This window comes from Chiloscyllium plagiosum, chromosome 25, assembly GCF_004010195.1.
Source record: "Chiloscyllium plagiosum isolate BGI_BamShark_2017 chromosome 25, ASM401019v2, whole genome shotgun sequence".
Lineage (NCBI taxonomy): Eukaryota > Metazoa > Chordata > Chondrichthyes > Orectolobiformes > Hemiscylliidae > Chiloscyllium > Chiloscyllium plagiosum.
In genome coordinates, this window is record NC_057734.1 from 23,548,538 (window position 1) to 23,573,107 (window position 24,570).

Genomic DNA, 24,570 nt, shown 5'->3' on the forward strand with positions numbered 1-24,570 from the left:
AAAAGGTCACTTCTCAGCCTTCGACGCTCCAGGGAATACAGCCACAGCCTGTTCAGCCTCTCCCTATAGCTCAAATTCTCCAACCCTCACAACATCCTTGTAAATCTTTTCTGAGCCCTTTCAATTTTACAACATCTTTCCGATAGGAAGATCAGAATTGCACACAATATTCCAACAGTGGCCTGACCAATGTCCTGTACAGCCGCAACATGACCTCCCAACTCCTGTACTCAATACTCTGACCAATAAAGGAGCATATACCAAACGCTGCCTTCACTATCCTATCTACCTGCGATTCTGCTTCAAGGAGCTATGAACCTGCACTCCAAGGTCTCCTGTGGTTGGAGGGTTCCCAGTCGGAAGATAAGACGCTCCTCCTCCGACCGTCGCGTTGTTGTGGTTTGGCGGTGGATGAGTCCAATGACCTGCATATCCTCGGTGGAGTGGGAGGGGGAGTTGAAATGCTGTGCTACAGGGTGGTTGGGTTGGTTCGTCCGGGTGGCCCAGAGCCTTGCTAAGTCTTGCTAAGATTTGCTTTCCCAAAATGCAGCACCTCGCATTTATGTGAATTAAACTTCATCTGCCACTTCTCAGCCCTTTGGCCCATCTGATCAAGATCCTGTTGTGATCTGAGGTAACCTCCTTCGCTGTCCACTACACCTCCAATTTTGGTGTCATCTGCATACAAACTAACTAACTATTAAACCTCTTATTAAATTTCAGAACTAATGAAGAAGTTTCCACCAAAAATGTGAAATTCCAACATTGAATCATGATTTATCTAAATTGCTTTTACTTTTCATGGGATGTGGATGTTGCTGACAAGGCTAACGTTTGTTGCCCATCCCTAAATGCCCTTGCAAAGGAGGTGGTGAGCCACATTAGAGAACCATTGCAGTCCATCTAATGCAGGTACATCTTTAATGTTGGCACTGGGTCTAGAGGTATCTGTAGGTATGAATGGCAGATTTCCTTCCCTAAAGTATAAGTTATATGGATTTTTATGACAATTGATGACAGTTTTGTGGCACCATTCCAAGACTAGCTTTTGGTTCCAGATTTTTGTTGTTTGAATTTGTTAATTTCTTGTCCGAAGGCATTGGCTGGGTCTCTGGATTGTTGATGCACTACACCCCCATTTCCCCTTAATTCTTTTTCCAAACTTTATCCTGTCCTATTTTGTCATTCCAGATCAATAATATGAAAATAAAATTCAAGGAAACCATTGAAAAGTGTGACAGTCTGGAGCAGAAGTTAAGTGAATTAATGAAAGACAAACAAGCTCTCGAGAGAAAGTAAGTAACTTTGGCAAAATTTTTATTGTAATCTCATAAATTATTATAAAAGTGACCAGCAGTTTAAGTGGTGCCTCTAAAGATGATGCTTCTACTGCCTGTTTATCAAATTTCTTCCTCCTTTCACATTTTACTTTCTCAGAATATCCAGATAACTATTGTTCCTGTCTGAAATGAGCTGATTTAGCAGGTTGTTCATATTATAATTAATCCTGTCTTTGTCTGATGTCTTCACATTAATATTCAGCAAGCTATACAAGAAAGGATCAATAAAGAAAGGAAAGCTGAATTAATTTATTTCCCTTTTTGCATTCCCAAGTTACAGATGCCAAAGCTGCCTCTCTTGGTTTTACCCCAACTCTTTGTGTGTTGGCTGTGGCTCAGTTGATAGCACTGCTGTGTATCACAAGGTTCCAATGCACTCCAGGATTTGAGCACAAAAGTTGAGGCTAGTAGTCTGGTGCCACTATCGAGGAAGTGCTGCCCAGTCAGAGTTGCCTTTTTTTTGGTTAAGCCATTGAACTAAGGCTCTCCGCTTGTTTGGGTGGAGATAAAAGATCCCGGGCAATATCTTGAAGAGCAGGGGCGTTATTCTGCTGTCCTGATCAATATTTATCCCTTGATCAATGTCACATAAGTAGATGATCTGACCATTGTCACATTGCTGTTTGTAGGAGTTTACTGTGTGCAGATTTCTTGTTGCATTTTGTTAATCGGCTTTGAAAACACTTTGAGATGTCTGGTGATGGAAAGTGTGATATGAATTGAAATATTTTGTTTTTTTAAAACTAACTTATTCCAAACTTACTTTCTAATTCTTCACAACTAGGTGGTTTGTGATTTTCACCAGTTCCAAGGATATTTATCCATGCTGACACATGGCATCACAAGTCATCAGTTCAATTTATTCTTTAAAATATGATGCATTGTAAAAGTTAAATTAGGAATAATCTCATGGTGCAGGTCAGGATGTAATTTACCTATTGTCATGAGACTGCTCTGTGTGGAGTCTTCTGTCCTCTGCAAATACTTAATGGGATCTGATTTTAGGAATTGTTTCAATTTGAAGATTTAAGTTGCATTTCATTGTGCCAGTTTCAATGGGAATATGTCATGTTTAATTTTAGGAGATTTCACTTTAAGAATATAGATCTTCTTACAGTTCCTGATGAAAGCTGTGCCAGATTGTACATTGTGATCTCTCCTTTTGATTTTCTTTCCCTGCATGGTTTATAAAATTGTGCTTAAATTTCTGTAAACTCTAACTTGTGTTTGTAAAATTGAAGATCTACTTTGACTTGGAAATTAATGTTCTCATAGACTTGTATGTCCTTCATATCAAAAGGTATTTAATTGCTTTATGAGTAGGTTCTCTTTCAAACATTGCACTGTGGTAAAAATGTTAGATATTTGTACAAACAACAACTTCTAAAGTTTCCAAGTCCTAAACTGAGTGTTTATTTTATGCTGAAGTATTTAGATTAGCTGAGCCCTATTTTGACGGTTGTTTCTTTTTGGGTTCTAGTTGGTGGTATTTGTGTGCCTTTTGTGTTTTAACTGTTTGTTTGATTTCACCCATCCTTTCTACACTTTTTTTTCCCCTCATTCTATATTTTAGTTTTAAAAATTTGAACTGTTTCTTAAAACTGTTCAGTTTAAAAGATTTAAGTTTGCATATATAGTAAAAGTCAAAAGTAATTGAGAAACATTTGATGTTGCACCGGTGTAAAGTGAGTTGTGTAACTGCACCCTGTTGATCATCTGAGTCCAAGGTCTATTTTTCGCAGTACTTTTGATAGTGTTTATTTTACAGAAATACAGTGCTAGTCATCAACCGTTCAAGAGGTTTAAAATTCTATTTAGCCTCTGAAACTTTACTATGTACACTGTTTTGACTTTAAAATGTGGTGCAGGCTTGTCAACTATATGTAACTATTGTGTAGAATGAACACAATATAGGATTGAATTTAGAGGATTAGATCTAAAATATAGTCAATATGGCAAAAACAGTTGTATTCTTGAAGAATTTTCTAATTTGCACTCGGTCATAAAGTGCTCCTGTTGCCGCATGTTGTAGGTCTGTCTATTGTGCGTCCATGTTGCATAACCCACGTAATTTAATCTGACCATAAATGCACAACAACCTTTCTTGTTGCTTAAAAGATATTTGCTTGCTTTTTTCTTATTTAGGCCCAATACAGGAAGTATTTACCATAGAAAGCTATGCTTGAATAAGATTGGAGAATGTCATTTGAACAAAATCTGTGCCAATTTTTCTTTGTTAGAGATGTAGATGAAACTGGAGATTGAAGTGCATTGCTCAGTTGAGAACTAAAATGAAAACATTAACGTGAGCTCAGAAAATTTCCATTAATATTCCTGAATTGTTTTAATGTGTGTCTTTTCATGCCATTCTGCTAGGTGTTCTCAGTTGAATAACAGAGTTTTGAAATTAGGCACTGAACTGAAAGAAGAACAAGAAATGAACAAATGCTTGCGAGCTAATCAGATCCAGCTACAAACCAAACTGAAAGAAGAGGAAAAGAAACTGAAGGATACATGTGATGAGAAAGACAGGCAGATTACAGAGGTGCAGGAGCAGCTGCGGGATGTCATGTTCTACCTGGAGACTCAGCAGAAAATCAATCAAATGCCAGCCGATACTCGACAGGAGATTCAAGAGGGACAGATAAACATTGCGGTGGCATCTGCTGCATCGTCACCTGGAGCCATAACCAAACAGACCTCCAGGAGAGGAAGAGGAAAACGGAGCAAATAGTTGAGTTTTCTCATTTTTGAAAGAGGAAGAAAAAAAACAAAAACAAAACCTCCTTGGAGGTGTGTGTGTGTGTATATTTGCTTATTTTCAATGCTACTACTATACTTCTGTTATCTATGATTCTATATTCAAGAATTGCCAGTTTTTTTGGCAGTTAGGCTATACTCTGCATTGTGCAGAAAAATTATTTAATACAACATTATTGATTTATATTTGCTGGTATTATAGCTTAAGTATATGAGCTATGCAATTGAAAAGATTTTGCAAAACATGTCAAATGTGCAGAACATCTCAAACTACCTGAGCACAATGATAAATCCAACATAATTTATGGCTGATGGACATTAGCATTAAAGTTATTATCTTAATGTTTTTCAGTTTTCTTCGCATTCACAAGATACTCATAGACGTACAAAACCAGCATTTAGATACTATTTTGATTATAGGCAGTATGATTTAAGTGGAAATAACAACATAGTTGGCAATGCAATCATTCAAATCTGCTGAGAATGCATACCTGAAACATTGTGGGATGCTGCATGAATCTAAAAGTCAATTTAAATCTTGTTTTGCACCTTTTATTGCTGACCAGGTGACAATTTTGGTGAGAACATTGTATTCATCTGGAATTTCAGCATAACAGTCACCAAATTAAACTTGTGCTAATCTCTCACAGTTGTTAGAGACCTACCTGAAGTAAATTTGTTCATAAAGGAGGAAAAAAAGTCCACAATTCAATATTAATTGCAAATTTCATTTGTAAGCTGGGTAATGTGGCTATTGGAACAGTTAGTGGTAGTTAATGAAACAGTTAGTGGTAGTGAACCCCATGTGAAAAGAACAATTGTATTAAAATATAATATTTACTGAACTGATTTTTGCAGTTAATTGAGAGAATGAGGGTTCATCAAATTAATTAATTTATAAAGCTTTTAACTTTAAAATCTAAGTAGTAAAGTATTCTTGAAAGAAAGTTGACAAACCATATCTGAATGTGCACTGAGTATGACAGCTAAGGTTTGTTATATTCAAAACCACATTTTTCCCCACTGATATGTCTAGCAAATTAACTTGACAAAAATAGTGATTCACATGTAAAGTAAAAGTATGGTAAACAGCATAGAATATTCCAGAATTCAAGATGAGTTATGCTTCACCATGAATCACATACTCAAAAATTAAACTGAGTATCCCACTCATGTTTCCAGATGTTACTTAACTTGTGTCAAGGGCCATTGCAACTTTATTTCAATCTGTAGCACTCAGTTCTTCCATTCTGCAATAAGTTATCCTTGGTTTGTAAGATATTTTGTTTATAATGCAGATGTTTAGTTCTTTCACGGCTAACATCTATTCTTTTTGTAAGGCCAGCACCAGGTGTAATTCTGTGATGCTGTGAACAATCGCATTTTGACAAAAAGATTGAGACATATTAATATATTATGTAATTTAATTTAAAGCAAGAGGAAGCTTTTTCAATTTACTTACTTCATTTTTGATCAGACCTTAAGTCAGAAGTCATTAACATCTCGTAGTTTGTAAAGCAATCTAAAGAAGCAGGTTTACTTTGTTTTTTGAGTTGATCTGATTAAAATGATTAAATATTATGAATAAAGGCTGATGTTAGACAGCTGTAGATTGATGTAATGAGTAAATTGCCAAGCAGATACAGTAACCTTTTTTTTTCTCTGCAAGAAATCCCTGTTATCTATCCTTGAGGACCACTAGTGCTCACCATTCTTAATTAGACTGCATGGAAAGGCAATTGACTAAACTTTTTTTAAAAGGTGTTCTGCAACAAATTTCTCTAAAGGAAAAATTCTGGTGTAAATTATCTACAGCGAAACCATGTTTGTCTCTTAATGGAGATATTAATATAAACATTTTGTAAATAGCATCCGAAACTGTTTTTTGATTGAGGGCAGTTGAATCTTGAAGTGCAAAATGATGCATTTTGGGTCAAACTCTTCAATTTGGATCACTGTATCTTAATTTTACATTATGTATCTAATTTGGTCAATTCTACCTAATTTCAATAATCTGAGTAATAATCCTGTCATAAATGTGAATAAGGCAGTAGAACGTAACTTGTGTCTGTTCCAAATGAATAAGACTTTGTTGCAGCTTTTGTTGTGAGACACTATTAAAAGGTTGTTTTAAATAGAATAAAAATTGTTCCACAGTAAATGTACCTTTGTTTATTTTGTCCTCTATTTTGACTTGCTTCCACTTCATGTACCTTTCATGCTGAGGAATGGTTCCAAAAGTACTAATTTCTCACTACCAGCAGGATCTTCAGTTAGAATTAGATTTGATTATGATTCTTTCACCTATCACTTTTTATCAATGCACATGAAGCAGAAATTTGACTCTCTCCCCTACTGCAGATGTAATAATCCAGCTGAGTTCTGGTAAAGTAGACCTTATAGAGTCATAGAGATGTACAGCATGGAAACAGACTCTTCGGTCCAACCCGTTCAGGCCGACCAGATATCCCAACTCAATCTAGTCCCACCTGCCAGCACCTGGCCCATATTCCTCCAAACCCTTCCTATTCATATCTTGATAACTTATTTCCCTGAGTGGTATTTAACTGTTGTGGATGTAATGTTATCCACATAATTATATCCAGGACAAAGCAGCCAATTAATTGACATCACATCCACAAGCATCCACTCCCTCCACCACTGACACTCAGCAGCAGTGTGTACTACCTATAAGGTGGACTGCAGAAATTCAGCAAAGATCGCTAGACAGCACCTTCTAAACCCCAAAATACTTCCATCTAGAAGGACAAGAGCAGCAGATACATGGGAACACTGCCAGCTGCAAGTTCCCCTCCAAGCCACTGAACATCCTGACTTGGAAATATATCACCATTCCTTTACTGTCACTGGGTCAAAATCCTGGAATTCCCTGCCTAAGTGCATTGTGTTTCAACCTACAGCATGTGGACTGCAGTGGTTGAAAAAGGCAGCTCATCACTACCTTCTCAAGGGCAACTAGGGATGGGCAATAAATGCTGGCAAGCCAGCAATACCCACAAACCATGAGTGAATAAAAAAAGTCCCCCTTGCAACTGGGATCATAAGGATTTGAATCGGTAAGGAATGAAATTTTGGAAAATTGTATTTAGCGTTTGTCAGTGTTTCTGTAGAGAAATAAATTTATGTCCTTCAAAATTTCCATATCTTAACTTTATTTTTGGAATTTTTGTTTCCTCCTTCACAATATAATCCTTTGCTGGCAGGCCAGAAGTGTATTAAGTAAATCTAAAATTAGCCTGGCTGCTAGATTGTCACTGGCATGGGGTATGTAACTTGAATAATTGCATTCAGCAGATTATCACTTGGGCTTTCAATAGATTTCAATCGTGAATGTATAATTGTGAAACGTTGAATGGAACTGTAGTGTTGCCTATTTCCACACAACTCTCAGCTCATCTGCTGAAAACTTGCTCTATACCTTTCTACTTTTAGCTTTGGTAACGATTTCCTGGGAGCAGATGCGGCGGAGACGAAGGAATTGGGAGAATGGGATGGCGTTTTTACAGGGGGCAGGATGGGAGGAGGTGTAGTCCAGGTAGCTGTGGGAGTCCAGACCAGTTCAAAATACGTACAACACAGATGGCCTCCTTCTTCAAGGACCGCAATTTCCCCCCCGACGTGGTCGATGGTGCCCTCCACCGCATCTCCTCCACTTCCCGCTCCTCCGCCCTTGAGCCCCGCCCCTCCAACCGCCACCAGGACAGAACCCCACTGGTCCTCACCTACCACCCCACCAATCTCCATGTACAGCGCATCACCCGCCGTCACTTCCGCCACCTCCAAACAGACCCCAGCACCAAGGATATATTTCCCTCCCCACCCCTATCAGCTTTCCGTAGAGACCACTCCCCCCGCGACCCCCTTGTCAGATCCACACACCCCACCGACCCAACCACCACTCCCGGCACCTTCCCTTGCAACCGCAGGAGGTGCAACACTTGCGCCCACACCTCCCCCCTCACTTCTCTCCAAGGCCCGTGAAACGTTGAATGGAACTGTAGTGTTGCCTATTTCCACACAACTCTCAGCTCATCTGCTGAAAGCTTGCTCTATACCTTTCTACTTTTAGCTTTGACTATTTAGTGCTCTCTTGATTGGTCTTACATAGAGAATGCACCATAAATGGGACCTTGTCCAAAATTTTGCTGCTTGTAAACTTAATCATAACAAGTCCTGTTGACCCATCACATTGTGTAATGACTTATCTCCTGAACTAGCAAGACTCTGATTTTAAAATTCACATTTTGTTTTCAAATAGCTCTTTGAGTTGCACCTCATCCCTGTAATTCTTTCTGGCCTTTCAAACCTCACGGGTACACTTCTCCAGTTCTAGTTTTAGATTAGATTAGATTACTTACAGTGTGGAAACAGGCCCTTCGGCCCAACAAGTCCACACCGCCCCGTCGAAGCGCAACCCACCCATACACCTACATTTACCCCTTACCTAACACTACGGGCAATTTAGCATAGCCAATTCACCTGACCTGCACATCTTTAGACTGTGGGAGGAAACCGGAGCACCTGTGGGAAACCTACACAGACACGAGGAGAATGTGCAAACTCCACACAGTCAGTTGCCTGAGGCGGAACTGAACCCGGGTCTCTGGCGCTGTGAGGCAGCAGTGCTAACTACTGTGCCACCATGCCGCCCAAACAAACAGTGATTCTGTTTGTGTGAATCACTGATTTTGATCAATCCATAACTGGCAGTCTTGCATTTAATTATCTAGACCCCAAGTTCTGGAATTTTCTCAATAAACGCAGCCTCACTAGCTTTCTTGAATAGGATGATTTTTAACACTACCTTTTTGCTCAAACTTCATCTGCTCTAATATCTTTCTGCAACTTGGTGTCCAGTTTTATTTGATATCACTTGAGAAACTTAATGCACTAAAGACTTTAGAAATGCAAGCTGTTCACGTTGAGTATGTTTGCATACCAGTTTAAGCTAAATAAAAATGTTTCAGTTTATGATTGTAGATAGAACTATTATCACTGATTTACTTCAATTTGACAAGACTCTCAGATTTTTAATGTATTGATGTAATTCTTTGAGCAAATTCAACTGTTAAATGCATATTCTGAAATAAAATTCTGAACTAACCGAAAAAATTCATGTCCTCGTACTAGTATCACAAGCAAATTGCTTAATTCCAACAACTGAAATTAGTTATGCTTATTTGAATTGCTCTGGAATTATGAATTCCCTGCTGCAATAATTTTTTTATGCTACCAGAATATGGTTGGTAAACAATAACCCAAGTTTTTAAAACAACTAGGCATCAATACAAATATGTCAAATAGCTTTGTAAAGAAAAACAGGTGTTTCTTATAGATCATGTGATTAAGTGGAGGCTGAGGCAAATAGAAGTGGGAACACACAAAACTTGTAGGCTTCGAGCCAGTAATGTGTTCCATTAGAGGTTTCTAGTCACAAATACAAACCACATTTTCTCCATCCCCTGGATTGTTGGTACACCCATCCAACATTGTCTGCAATTCCTGCTGAAGAGATGAGAGCTTAAATTAGAAATTATTAAAGTCAATGTTGCAGATGGTTTCTTGAGTTTATGTTGGCTTATGCAACTGAAGCGGAGAAGCCAGGGTGGAACAAGGATATTGAATTGGCAAGCAATTGAGATTGGACTATGCATATATATGGTGTCTTCAGATCTGTGTAGAAGCAACTGTACCATTCTAGATTGGATGATGTATTTATAAATTAAAAGGAGTACTTGGAGCCATAATCTCATTGAATGGCAGAGCAGTCTTAGGTGAATTGTGGGAAAGACTCTCGGCTTAAAGGTCTACTTCTGCTCCTATGCCTTGTGATGGTGTGAGAATGGGAAAATGTGAAGGAGGTATTGCAAGCGATAGGAATGTAAAGAATAAAGCGGTGTCATTAAGGAATGATCCATTCAGAAAAAGGAGAGAGACGAAGGGTAGACACATTAGGTGAGACTATGCTGGAAGGGGGTGCAGAATAAGGTCACCTGTTGAAAGCAAGAATTGGCACAGGTGAAAATTAGACTAAGAAGTCTGATCATGATTCTATTAAGTGGGAGGGGACTGAGGACATAAACAGAAAAGGAAAGACTTAGTTTCGGGTCCTGTCTACCATGGCAGAAACAGTGAGAATTCCCAACTGAGGAAACAGGATTTTATTTCTGAATCATTGCTGTGGAATGGTAAATTATTTGGAGCTACTGGAACAGAGAAACTGGGGAATGGGAATAGAGTTATTAAACGAGAAGGAAGATGATCTGGATACAGGTAGGAATTACTGGGTTCTCATTGTTGCAAATTTCTGGAGGTAGAAAGTAATCCAGGAAAGGAAAATCAAAAATGGAGAGTGTATAGGTCAAGTAATTGAAAATCTGAAACAGTTAAATATTCTAAACTAGAATGAATGATAGCCACCAATGTAGGAGCTGTTAGGATAGGTAGTCAAATGGAGGAGATCAATTTTAAGCAGCATCTTAAAGTAGGAGACCAGGATTACGTCAGCTTGTATGAGGGGGCATAATTACAAATTGAGGGATGAAAGATTTAAGACTGATGTCAGAGGCAGATTCTTTACTCAGAGTGGTAAGAGTGTGGAATGCCCTGCCTGCCAATGTAGTTAACTCAGCCACATTAGGGAGATTTAAACAGTCCTTAGATAAGCACATGGAAGATGACTTGATAGTGTAGGGCATGAGCTTAGATTAGTTCACAGGTCGACGCAACATCGAGGGCCTGTTCTACGATGTATTGTTCTATAATCTATAAGAGAAGAGGTCAGAGGGAAATTTGAGAAGACAGCAAGGATACGTACACCATTCCAGCAGCATTATGGGTAAATGTAAATACTTATTTTCTGCAAATATAATTTTTCCAGTTTTTGTATAAACATGTTACGCAATTGTGATTGGTACTTTGAAGTAACATCGTTATTAAAATAAATTGTAAAAAAAAAATTGTATGGTTAATCCTGGATCAAAATGATTGCTCTAGTCTTATAATCTCTATAAATTTGAAGTGAGAAGTGAAAAGTTGAATTTAGTATCTGATTTGCAGTTTAAAAAGCCATGATAATTGCTAATTTGTAATAGTTTGGCTCATATAACCTTTTTTAGACAGCTATCAGTCAACCACTCCAAAACTAAAACCAACTTTGGAAATCTGGCTTAAAACCAGAAAATTATGCAAGTACTCAGTAGGTCATACAACTGTAGAGAGAAAAAAATTTGCAGTTTAGATCAATGATATTTCATGACAATGTTATTTCACTTGACCTTATATAGTCCACCATGAAACTTAAAGGTGTATATGTTCTCCTGAATTGACCTTGCATGCCATTCAGTGGTATGGAACACACCCAATAAATGCAACCTTTTGGCATCAACTTTGTCCTGAGAATAATTCTTTTATAAAAAAAAGGGAGGTGGGAATGGACCAATTTGAAGAGTGTAGATTGAGAGTTCATTGTAACTTCTGATGTTTTTAATATAACAAATTAGCACAATTAGTTATTTAACTAAATTATTCAAATGTGAAAAATGGCTTCAAAAATGGAATACAAGGGATGCTTGCAACGTGACAATTGACAAGTTCACTCTGTGGGCAAAAATGTAATACTTGAAGCATGATTTTTTTTTAATTGTGTATGCCTAAATTATTATGTACCCAACCAATTATATAGTATAGATGAGTTTTTTTCCCTTGTTAATACATAAATGTCAATCAAAACAATTACCTACATTTTCCTTGCACCAAATTACCCATGTTTATTTACAATTGCAAAAGAATTAAAATATTTTCAATTTACCCATTTCCCTTCAGTTGTAGCACTCTTGCCTTTGAGTCAAGAGATTGGATGTACTTTCTCGCTGCAGAACTTGACATAAAAAAATTAAAAACCCGACACTGCAGCACAGTACACAAGGAATCCTACATTGTCAATTATGCTACATTTCAGATAAACAAGAAACGGAGACCCCATGTGTCTTTTCAGGGTAATTATAAAATATCCCACGGTGTTATTTTGAAGTAAAGCACACGTTATTCTGGTTAGTCGAGCAATTATTTATCTCTTGTCATAACGTAAATATATTATTTAGTTATTATCATGTCTGTGGAAAACTGCTGTGTTTAAATGGCTGCCACAATATATCACTGCATGCTTTGAGCTAGCCTATTGTGAAAGGTGCTATTTAAATGCACATTGTGTGTATGAAAAGTGTTAAGGATAATAAGCTAAAGCTCGCTCAGTGAGACTAGAAGGAAATAGCGACGCTTCTTATGAAAGAATGAGACGGAGAGCGATGTCCAAAGATCACGATCACAAGTAAAAGATGAACTTGGTTAATTAGACACGGTACTGTTCACTGCTCTGGCCATCTGAGGGTTGACAAAGCCACCAACCACCCCGTCCGTCACGTGTCATTCTCCCGCACTCCTCAGCAGCAAAATAAACCTCCGCTCTCCTCGGAGAGGTCAAAGGTCAGAAAGGACGGGGGTGGGTGCGAATGAGCATGACAACAATAAAGGGAATAAAAAAAACTCTCGTCGTAAACCTCACATTTTCCTCCATTCTCCACCCTGGCCGTTCTCCTAGCTGTAGTGAGGGATGATGGGTCTGCTGATGGAAGGCCGGCTGACTTGGTGTAGTGGGGGAAGGGGTGATCAACCGCGTTGCCAGGGAGAGATGTGAATGCGCCGGCCGGTGGGTGCGCGCGCACACGCCGGCGTGCCCGGATCCTGTTTCCCCGCCCCTCTCTGCCCCTCCCCCCACTCTCGTCCGTTCGCCGTGTTGTTGGTGGCGGCCGAAGGTTTGTGATAGCAACGGGCGCTGCGGCGCTAACTGAGGCCCGGACAGGCGATACGGCGGCTGTACCCGCTCTCCCTGTCCCATACGACGTTCTTCTTGTTCCTCGGCGGGGGTGGGGAAAGGGGGGGTTTCACTGGTGTTGTGGATGCCGGGCCGGACCGGACCGGACCTTCTTCTGTTCAGGGGTTTGAAGTGACTGGAAGCGGTATCTCTTTCCCACCCCCTGCCCTCCCCCATCACCATCATCGCCCACCATCATGTCCATGAAGCAGTCCAACAGCCGAAAGCCCGGCGGCGGCATCGGCACTGGTGGAGCAGCAACTGGAGCTGGCGGTGGAGGGAGACAGTCCGGCGGCAGGTAATAAACGGTCTCTCTCTGTCTGTCCTTCTCTCCTCTCTCTCTATTGGTCCAACTTTAGCCCGAGGCCCTGGAGGCGGCCTTCTGTCACTAATGGGCCCACCTTTACCCTTCAATATGCCGGGCCCCGGCGTTACCGAGAAACGCAACGAACAGCGTCCGGGCCTTGCGCTCGGGCCCCGTCTTCCAGTGGGTTAATGCCCAAATGGGGGATGCGGCCTACGCGTCCGAAGCCATAGACGGGCGGCTTTCAAAATACCACCATTAAAGGGATATAGATTAACAAATGTCGAAAGATGATACATTCCTGTAGGGAAATCCGTTAGGTAGTATACATCAGTATTCAAAGTATCTAAGACCTTTACATTTTTTTTCAGTCTCATTATAAAAAAACTTTTTCAAGGTTTAAATGTTGTCACCAAATATGTTAGGCGTGAACATTGAAATGCTGAACAATAATATATTACTCTTAAACCAAGATCGCATTGGGAATTTCAAAGCTCCTTGTAACTCGTCAATAATGAAAGAGTTATGATGTGACATTCAAATCAGAATGATTATATTCAAGAGAACAATGTGTTATATGTTGCATACTGTACTGTTTTAGTGAGATTGACTGCTATGCGTGAGGAAAATTAAGCTTTCTGTAAAAAAAAATTGTTCCTTGTGTGTACAGCATTGTCACAATTCATTACAGTGTGGACATTTTACAGAATATTGTAAAATTAAATCTAATTATCCTTTAATTAACAGTTTAAATTGAACAGAACATATACTTTAATGGCATTATGAAAAATAAGTTTGTGTATGCTTCAGCCCTTGTGTTGCAAGAGTTGATGACCTGGCATTTGAATCATGCTTAACATTGGTTTTGGTTTCCTTTTTACTAAATGGCTTAACCCTTTCTGCATAAATAATACCAGTGTTTTGACTAGTAATTACATAGCACTTTGAACTAAGTAAGTTAATCCACTTGAAAATGTTAAGTGCTTAAAATTAATTGTGAAAGTTGCAAGTATTTTGTTTCTTACAGCTACTGTTATATACCTTCCAATTCTGGAATGATGACAACAGTTTTGTTAGGTTTATGTTTAAAGATACTGATCTGTTTGACAATTTTAAAACTTGTTTGGCATTGTAATGCTTTCATTGATCGCTTTTGTCCAAAGATGTGCACGTTAGGTGGATTGACCATGCTAAATTACCCATGGTGTCGAGGGATGTGCAGGCTAGATGAATTAGTCATGGGAAATGCAGGGTTACAGGGAAAGGGTAGAGGGGGTAGGTCTGGGTGGGATGCTCTTCAGCGGGTCAGTGTGGACTCTGAGTCAAATAACTTGCTTCCACACTGTAGGAATTTTATGACCATGTCAAGGTGAATGAGTTTAACTATACATGCCCAAACATGTGGAAATGTTTTTCTTAAGCATTTCATCAAAAATATTTGCTTCGGTGCTGTTAAACTAAACACATTCTAACTTTTCAAGATGTAATATACTGTAAATAGCTTTGCTTCAAAGAATTGAAGAGTTTTGGTTCTGTTTTCACATTTTTAAAATTTAAATCATGGGATCTGTAACCAAGGTGGAGTTGATAATAATTTAAACTTGTGCAATAATTTTCCTTTCAGATGGTAAAACGAATAAGTGCCTGATTTGACACTAGTTCACAATTCATCTTCAACCTGCATATCTCCTTTGAGTTACTTGATCTTCCAGTATCCCTTTGGGCCACCTTCGATATCGTAGGTTTAAAAGCTAAGCTCATAATCCCCATATTGAGCCTTTTGGCGCTGTTCAAATTAGAACTACTGTCAACATAAATCATAAGCATTTGGTAAATCAGTGCTTATGCACTTTTCTGTTTAGAAATTTATATTTAGCCAGGAGAAAGTGGATGAGATAGAAAACCAATTTATTTTGTGTTTTTCACAATGTCAGAGTGCCTAAAACACTTCAAAGCTAATGAAGTGCACTTTTTAAATATGTCACTAATGTAAGAAAATATGGCAACCAGTCTGTAGATAGCCAAAGAATCTAGAAGTTAAATTATCAATTAATCAGTCTTGATGCTTGACCATATATTTCTATCATTTTGTATGGAGAACAGCTGGTTTCAGTTTAATTTATCTAAAGAATTCCAACTTCAATAATTCACGCTACTATATATATAAGTCAGCCTTCTACGCGGCCAAATGTCTGGAGTATGTCTTGAATTTGATATTTCCTGGCTGAGAAGTATGCAAGTTAACATTGAATAAAGACTATCAAAATTATTTTTCCAATTTGGTTTCTCTTTCACACTGTAACCAGGTGAAAAGTAGTATTTTGCTAACTTCCAGGACAGATCTCTTTCTCTTGCATCCTCAAAATCTTTTCTCCGATTATCATAGCTCCATTACATTCCAACTGCTCATTAGAGATTGGAAATGACTGCGAAAGATCATTTTCATGTTGGTCCTTTCAGTCAGGGCAAGAAAATGTTTTAAATCCTGCTTGTTTGATTTGAAACAATGTATAATAATCTCCTTTTGGTATACTGTCCTTATGCTTTTTTTGTTTGGCTTAGGTGCAGCTGTTGGTTCACTCCAGTTTCATAGAATTCCTGATCCAAGCATAACAATTATCCATTTATACACAATTTGATAATAAGCAATAGCATGGTCTACTTTATGAATTTCTGCTACAGTTGGGGGCATTTTTCTGAGAGGTACATAGATTAGGAATTTACGGCCAGATTTATGCTAAGTGGCTTGGTCTTTCCAGCAGTGCTTGTGTCAAATCTGTTGTGTATCCATTGGTCATTGACTATTTCACTCAACAATTTTAGAGTGCAGTGAATGTTCCTGTGTTGTAGGGCTGCTACTCAGATTATCTACCTTCAACAGTAATTTGGAAATTGTACATTTTTATTTTATACCTCCCTTTTCAAATTTTCTAACTTTGAAACAATTCTTTATGAATTGTTTGCATGGAATGCCTGGATCTCTTACTATCTGCAAAATCTGCAATCTTCTGATTAGAAGTATTTACTTAATTTTCTATATCATAAAACTCTCAGTATTTAAATGGTTGTAAAGAAATTTGGGAAGTCCTGAGCTCTTTTCTTGGCTTTACTAGCAAAATTGTTAAAAGACATGGTTTTTAGATTTAAAGTTCATCATAATTACGCTGAGAAGGAGAAGCAGTGCTGACAGTGATTATACATGCAAGTTATGTATGGAGCTGGGCCTGGATGAATTTTGGTGATAAGATGGTTTGGGGAGATAGAAATGTACAGAAGATTCCTTGATCCTTTGTATTCCTCTTGAATTTTAATTCAGATTCTTCCTCAGGTTGTCCAGTGGCTAGTAATGTTATAGTGGACCCTAAAATCTACTTTGTTACTACATCTTTGACAAGTGTCTTCCAGTATATTTGTAGTTCAAGGTGAATTTGTTGCCTACTTGATTTCACACTTCATTATCAATGCTGATCCAGGGATCAGCAATATAGTTAGGATCCTGAAGAATTGGTCAGGATAAATGTAGAGCTTGGGGTAGTCTTCAAACTGCTATTCACTTGGTAACTCTCAGAATCATAGCCTAGTTAAACTAACTGTATAAGATTAATCCAAAAGATGTGGAATTAAATTTGATGACTTTTCTCCAACATCTAGATCTTTCATAGCACTTTTCTCGTTCCTCCCATCCCTTGGTATTTCATTATATTCCAGAAGACATTCTACCCTTCAGTAGAATCCTGAAGTAATAAATATTGAATATTCATTATAGAATGGTAGGTGGATACCATTGGGTGAGAAGGTCATCAGTTAGCTTTTATATAGGAGTCCAGAAGTGAGACCATTCATTATCAGCACTGGTCACAAGATCTGAGCACTTATTGATAAAGTTTAGTTGCACTCTAGAAAGTAATGAGGTAAGATGCTAGTCAGTAGAATTTTCCTATTTTGCCCAACCTGTAGTTTCTTGAAGAGAGAGAATTCTTTCCAACTACAGCATTGGTCACTGACCTACCTAAATTTTTAGTTACTGGTTTAAAAAAAATAATTTTATTGAAGCTAGTATAAATAAATGATAAAAAAGAAACAATTTTTTATAAGCATAGATTGTTTTGTAAATTCTATAAAATACATGCAGTTGAAAAATGTGGTGCTGGAAAAACACAGCAGGAGCAGGAGAATCGCCATTTGGGCATAAGCCCTTCAGGATTCCTGAAGAAGGGCTTATGCCCGAAATGTTGATTCTCCTGCTCCTCGAATGCTGCCTGACCTGCTGTGTTTTTCCAGCACCATATTTTTCTACTCTGGTACTCCAGCATCTGCAGTCCTCACTTTCTCCTATAAAATACATGCAGCAAGCTGATGTGTTGATAGTAAAGTGTGTGGAAAGAGGACTGACACCAGGGCTTGTGGAGTTAAAACCACTAAAGGTAACTTATCTATTTACTAAAAATTAACTTGTCATTTCCACAAGTGTAGCTAGTAAATTTAACACTCTAGCTGTAGATATTGACATGTTTTTCCCTGTTTTCTGCTTCAGTCCCATCCCCAAAATTGTGAGAAAATATTTGAATTTGTATTAATTTGGAAACAAATTAATTCCCTTTTCACTTCTAAAGTTTTTGATTTTTCTGGGAAGTTTTATTCCACTAACTGAGCTCAGATTTTAACCAGTATTTACACAACCTGCGTTCTTTGATAATTCAAGTCTGATTACTTGTGTGATATCAGTACAAAAAAAGTCTGGCTGGAATCTTCAGTTTGCCAAATAAACCTCAAAATTTATTGCAGAATGTTGAAAGTAAATCTGCTGTCCACCTGAACCTTAGACAACCTAGCAGCTGTTCAAGATGGTATGAGCCATTAAGGCAGTATGAGCTTTTTTTTCATTAGTGGGATTTAAGGAAAAGTGTGGACTGGAATTTCTTTGCTGGATTGTGCTTTTATTCAGTGGAAGTCACCTGAAATCAGCTAACCAGTGCAAAAGATTGTGGAATTTTAAAAGGAAAGTATGTCCAGCATAAGTATTATTTTTAAAAAAAATTGAATTGAGAGCTCAACAATATCAAATGGAATGAATAATTGGGATGAGTTTCTGCTAATTATGCCATTCATGGATATTTGAGGCTCTTAAAATGTAACCTTTTTCAACAGACAATTAAATTTACAACTATATACCAGTGCAGCTAGATTTAAATGATTTGGAATAGATTTTCAGTTGTTTTCAGTACAATCAGGTCACTTGCATATTGAATTAAAATGCTTTTCTGTGAATAACTCATTTTCGGTTATATCAATAAAACTACGCCAGGATACTCTTTTTAATGTTAATATTTGAATTTTTTTTAAAAAAGGTCCATTCTAAAATGCTGCCAAATTTCACTAATCTCTCAGAAGATGTAATGTTCAGTGGTATACAAATAAATGATTAGAAACTTGAACATAAAAAGCACTTCTAAAGTTTGTGTAATTCCGAGTACATTGAATGCCAAAGTTAAATTAAAAATTGCTTTTGAATTTTATGTATATTAGGAACAAGACATTTGTTTTAGATTATGTTGATTCGGGTGAGGTGCTGAAAGGCTGGAGGTGGCATTGAAATAATGGACTGGTGAGCCTGATGTCAGTGGTAGGCAAGTTGTTGGACAGGATTTGTGTGCATTTGGAAAGGCAAGGACTGATTAGAGATAGTCAACATGACTTGATACATGGGAAATCAAGTCTAACTTGAGTTTTTTTGAAGAGGTGACAAAGGAGATTGATGGAGGCAGGGAGGTAGACATCTATATGGACTTCAGGTGTTAGACAAGATTCTGCATGGTAGACCGGTTAAAAGGTTCGATCACATAATCCCGGGTTGCTAGCCAATTGGATACCAAATTGGCTTGAAGGTAGAAGATAGAGGGTGGTGGCAGAGGGTTGCATTTTGTACTGGAGGCCTGTGACATGTGGTATGCTGCAAAGATTGGTAGTGGGTCCACTGCTTTTCATCATAGAAATGATTTGGATAGTAAAGTGGGAGGTATTATTACTAAGTTTACAGATGACACCAAAATTGATGTAGTGGACAGTGAAGAAGGTTATCTGTGTACAATGGGACCTTGATCAGATGAGCCAGTGGACAGAGGAGTGGCAGAGTTGGTTTAATTTAGATAAATGTGAGGTGTTGATTTTGGTAAGGCAAGCCAAGGCAAAACATATGCAGTTAATTGTAGGGCTCTGGGGGTTGTTGCCAGACCAAACGTGGTCTGCATAGTTTGTTGAACGTGAAGTTGCAGGTGGATAGAGTGCTGAAGATGTTTGGCAAACCTGCTTAGTCAGTGCATTGAATACAAGAATTGGGAGGTTATGTTGCAGCTGCACAGGGCATTGGTGAAGGCAATCACATTTAGAATACTGCATTCAAACCCCTCCCTGCCCGCACGTGCACACCTCAATTAAAGGAGGTTGCCGGAATTGGAAGGACTGGACAGGCTGAATAGGGTGGTGTACACCCCCCCCCCCCCCCTCAAACGTAGCGTTAGAGGCTAAGGGGTGACCTTTATAGAGGTTTATAAAATCCTCAGGGGTCATGGCTAGGGTGAATAGCCTATGTTTCTCAGTGTAGGGGAGTCCAAAACTAGAGGGCATAGGTTTAAGGTGAGAGGGGAAAGATTTAAAAGAGACTTGAGCAGCTTTTTCAGGCAGAGGGTGGTGCATGTATGGTGGTGATAGTGGAAGTGGGTGCAGTTACACCATTTCAAAGGCATCTAGATGGGTACTTGAACAGGAAGAGTTTAGAGAACTTTGGGACAAATGCTGATAATTGGGGCTAGTTTAAGACATCTGACCAGCATGGATGAGTTGGTCCACAGAGGGTCTGTTTCTGTGCTGTATAACTGTGGTTCCAAATTTGCAAACATTTTCAAATTATTTCAACATTTTCATAATGCAGTACTTTGAGTTTACTTTATTGGTGTCAGATTCTTATAACTTTGAGCATTTAACTGCAGTATTGTACATTGTAGTGGCTTCCCACCTTTTCTTTGGGAACATGCTGACTGTGTTGACACATCTGGGGAGCTCTCACATATATTAAACTCTTGGGACTTGCTATCCTAACTTGGAAAAGAAAATGTCTCGTACCTAAAGGATAATGTTGTATAATACTTTTCTGAATTAGTAATTAAAATACACAGCAAGAAAAATAACTTACTAGTGCAGTAGTAATTTAATGAACTAACATATTGAATCATGAAAATTCAGGTACCTTTCAATTATAATACCCACTTGCATGATATATTTTAATTAGTGGCTTACGAATTGCCAGCAGGGTTACAATTGTCCAGTCTCCTATAAATTGTCAAGTAAGCTGCTTGTCTTTCTGCATATAAGAGTTTGTGCTGTATGTTTGGTTGTCTTGCTTTCTTGGCTACTTGAATTGTATAGCTTTGGATTTGACTTTTCTCATCAGAATTACTTTTGAGGATGTTAACATATACATTAAGTTAATTTTGTTCTTTGCTTTGTAAGATTGTGCCAGAAACAATTTCTTTAAAGAAGACTGGCTTGTTGATTAAGCAGAGTTTAAGAACAAATGACAGATGTTCTACTTGAGTTTGCCCTGTGCCATCCTGATGTAATTGAGCATTGTGTACCATTGCCACCACCTATGAATGAACATGTGGCCTGAGATATGATGGAAAAAATCTAGGCCAATTCAGGGAGAATAGAAACCTCACGTTCTTTGAAGACTATCAAAATGCATTCGCAGGATGCCTGGGACTGTGAAATATCCTGTGCAGTGCTCCATTGAATAAACTCCAGTATTGATGATAGCTGGTGTTTTCTTTAACTACCTTTCCAAACATCTGCAGCAAATCTGTAACAACTGCATGATCTTAGCAAACTGTTGCAAAGGTGGTTAATCCTTTGCAATAAGGAATTTAACTTGATTTAATGCTTTTGTAATTGCATGCAATTTGTTCAAATGTTCTTAATTCATCTAATTTCAACAATTATTTTACATTAAAAAAGGTATACTAATTAATATTAAAGATCGAAATCAAATGTTAATTCCTAAATTAAAAAGATCAAACTTTCTAATCGTACCATGGTGACAAAGACCTCCCTGTAGGTATCTGTATAGTAGCATTTCTCTGAATCTTTGTTGTGCCTCTCTGTCATTTAGTGAGATTGTTAACCAAAACTGAACATAGGAATATAAATTATGCCTGACAAAAATAAGACATGGAAACAGACATTAAGTTGTACTGTAGAATTTTCTTTTTAATTTTTAATAAATTGTGAATATACTGTTTTAGCTTTTTATCCTCCCTTTTTAAGGTAGAATAGACATTAGTATTTAACAGGCGGATATAGAGTCAGAGTCATAGAGATGTACAGCATGGAAACAGACCCTTTGGTCCAACCCGTCCATGCCAACCACATATCCCAATTCAATCTAGTCCCACCTGCCAGCACCTGGCCCATATCCCTTCAAACCCTTCCTATTCATATACCCATCCAAATGCCTCTTAAACGTTGCAATTGTACCAGCCTCCACCACTTCCTCTGGCAGCTCATTCCATACATGTACCACACTCTGCATGGAAAAAGTTGCCCCTTAGGTCTCTCTTATACATTTCCCCTTTCACCCTAAACCTATGTCCTATAGTTCTGGACTCCCCGACCCCAGGGAAAAGACTTTGCTTATTTACCCTATCCGTGCCCCTCATAATTTTGTAAACCTCTATAAGGTCACCCCTCAGCCTCTGACGCTCCAGGGAAAACAGCCCCAACCTGTTCTGCCCCTCAAATGCTCCAACCCTGGCAACATCCTTGTAAATCATTTCTGAGCCCAGGTTTTGTATTTTTCATTTTTGGAGCTATAAACTGAAATGGAAGTTGGGTTTATTTTAATGTTAGCAAATTCAATTATACACATTATTGAAGCAATAATTAACAGAATCAAAGTTACTATAATCTGGTGCCAGACACTTGACAGCAGTGTAGTGTTGTTAACTTGTTCTGATTTACTATTTTTGTGCAATCTGTCATTCATACTCTGACTTTTCTTGCATGCATACCTTTGCGTCAGCTAGAGTTCATGACATAACCTGAGCTCTCTTCTATCTTGCTTCAACCAGCTGTTATTTAATGCAGTGCTCTGTTCTTGTTTGCCTGTTCTTGCTTTAATTAACAGTCAGTGTGCAGTTATGTAAGTTAACAGTTAATTGAGTTCAGATTATTTAATAGTTGAGATCCAGACCATATAGCAGTAACTTAATTGATCATATAAGAATAGAATGACATTAATGATTTCTACTTCTGCAGTCTCCAATTTGAGGGAAAAGACTATGTTCTGATGCATCACTGTTTGAATAAACTTAAAGGTGCCATTTCTCCCAATTAGATACAGCGGAGACTGAAACCTTCGCTTCTTAGATACTGACTCCATCCCCCTCTCTGGCAACAGTTTAAGACTAAGCCAGTTTGTCCCAATCTTGATCTCATTTTTGTATACCTGAATAAGCAATTGAATTTAAATTCATTCCATCATTAAGGCTGCCTAGTTCAACTTTGTAAGCTTTCTCTGCTTTAGCTCAGCTGTTATTAAAATATTCATTTGTATCTCAACCAGACTCAACTACACCAATGCACTCCTAGCTTTCTTAGTTGTTTCAGGGATATGGGTATTTCTGGGTTTGCCTGCAATTATTGCCCATTCCTAAATGTTCTGATGTAGAAGCTGGTGAGCAGTCTTTTTGAACCATTGAGTCCTTGTAGTGTAAGGGCATCAGTAATGCAGCTAGGAAGTTCCAGGATTTCAACCCAACAGTGAAGGAATGACATTCCAAGTCAGGGCGCTGTGTGCCTTGAAGTGGATCTTGCAGGTGGCGGTCCCGTGCATCTCTGCTTGTCCTTGTAGTTGCTGGAGTAGCCTTGCTGAGTTACTAAAGTGCATCTTATAGGTGATGCACGCTGCTGCCAGTGCATTGGTGATGAAGGGAGTGCATTTTGAAGGTGGATGGAGCTTGAGGGGAATGAAGTGAGATGCTTTGTTCTGGACAGAGTTAAGCTGCATGAGTGTTGTTAGAGCTGCACTCATCCTGGTATAAGTAGATTATTCCATCATCTGCCTGACTTGTACCTTGTAGGTGGTGAACAGGCATTGGGGAGAAAGATTTGTTTACTGTGAATCCCGAGCAACTGACCAGCTTTTGTAGCTAATGGTAAACGGTAGCCAACCCAAATGTTGATATTGGGGCATTTAATATTTTGAATCCCAAGAATTTGATAGTTAGATTTATGCTGGCGATGATCAGTGGCACTTGATTTGTGTAAATGGTATTGAGAGGTATCATCCAAAGCCTGGATGTTGTTCAGGTCTTGCTTTATGTGGGCATGGATTACTTCAGTATTTGAATTGTGGTGCTTAATATTGAATCATAGTGTCATGCAGAATGGAAACAGACGCTATGGTCCAACTTGTCCATGCTGACCAAAGTTCCCAAACTAAGCTCGTCACACTTGCCTGTGTTTGGCCCATATCTCTCTCAACCTTTCCTATTCCTGTACCTGTCCAAATGTCTTTTTAAATATTGTAACTGTACCTGGATCTACCTCCTCCTCTGGCTGTACAGTCCACATACAAACCACACTGAGAGAAAAATTGCCCCTCAGGTCCTTTTTAAATATTTTTTGTCTCACCTTTTAAAGTATGCCCTGTTGTGGGGGAACCCCGCCACCAGCACCAAGGAAAACTGCCTTTGTTATTCACCTTATGATTTTATAAGCCTTTTAAGGTCATCCCCTCAAACTCCTAAGCTGCAGTGAAAAAAGTCCCAGCATATCCAGCCCTCCTTATAATCCAAACCCTCCAGTCCCAGCAACATCCTGGTATATCTTTATGGAACTGTCTGCAAATAAATAACGTTATGCAATTATCAGTGAACATCCCCATTTCATCGTTATGATGGAGGGAAGATCATTGATGAAGCTGCTTATGACACAGTAGTGCCCATGGCCCAGTGGAACAGCTGTATGGATAGCTCGGGGCTGAGGTGATTGACTTCCACCAAACACTACCATCTTTCTTTGTGCAAAGTATGATTCCAAGCAGCGAAAAATCATACTTCGATTTCCATTGACTCCAGTTTGCCTAGCCCTCCTTGATGCCATGGGCAGTCATTCATGTATGCTATTCTCCATGAACTTCAAATTGATCAAAATTCTGCTACCTCATCTTAACTCTCTTCCATTCTCCTGTGATCTGTGGTTGCTGACTTGTGTTGGCT

At 38.6% G+C, this 24,570-nt stretch overlaps 2 protein-coding genes across 7 annotated transcripts in view; both read left to right on the top strand.

Annotated features, from left to right (window-relative positions):
• LOC122562650 (BRCA1 associated protein) overlaps window positions 1-6,261 on the top strand; it is a 40,359-nt gene extending 34,098 nt beyond the window's left edge. The window contains exons 11-12 of the mRNA XM_043715669.1: window positions 1,192-1,295; window positions 3,717-6,261. Of these exons, the coding sequence (XP_043571604.1) occupies window positions 1,192-1,295; window positions 3,717-4,074 (462 nt within the window). The 3' untranslated portion in view covers window positions 4,075-6,261. The remainder of the gene's footprint in view (window positions 1-1,191; window positions 1,296-3,716) is intronic.
• A 6,622-nt stretch (window positions 6,262-12,883) lies between these two features.
• Window positions 12,884-24,570, top strand: part of atxn2 (ataxin 2) — a 104,967-nt gene continuing 93,280 nt past the window's right edge. For 3 of the 6 annotated variants that reach the window (XM_043715671.1, XM_043715672.1, XM_043715674.1), the window contains exon 1: window positions 12,885-13,291. In XM_043715671.1, coding sequence (XP_043571606.1) covers window positions 13,191-13,291 — 101 coding nt within the window. In that variant the 5' untranslated portion in view covers window positions 12,885-13,190. Of the gene's footprint in view, window positions 13,292-24,570 lie in introns of all 6 variants that reach the window. The other 3 variants (XM_043715673.1, XM_043715675.1, XM_043715670.1) reach the window with 2 other exon arrangements.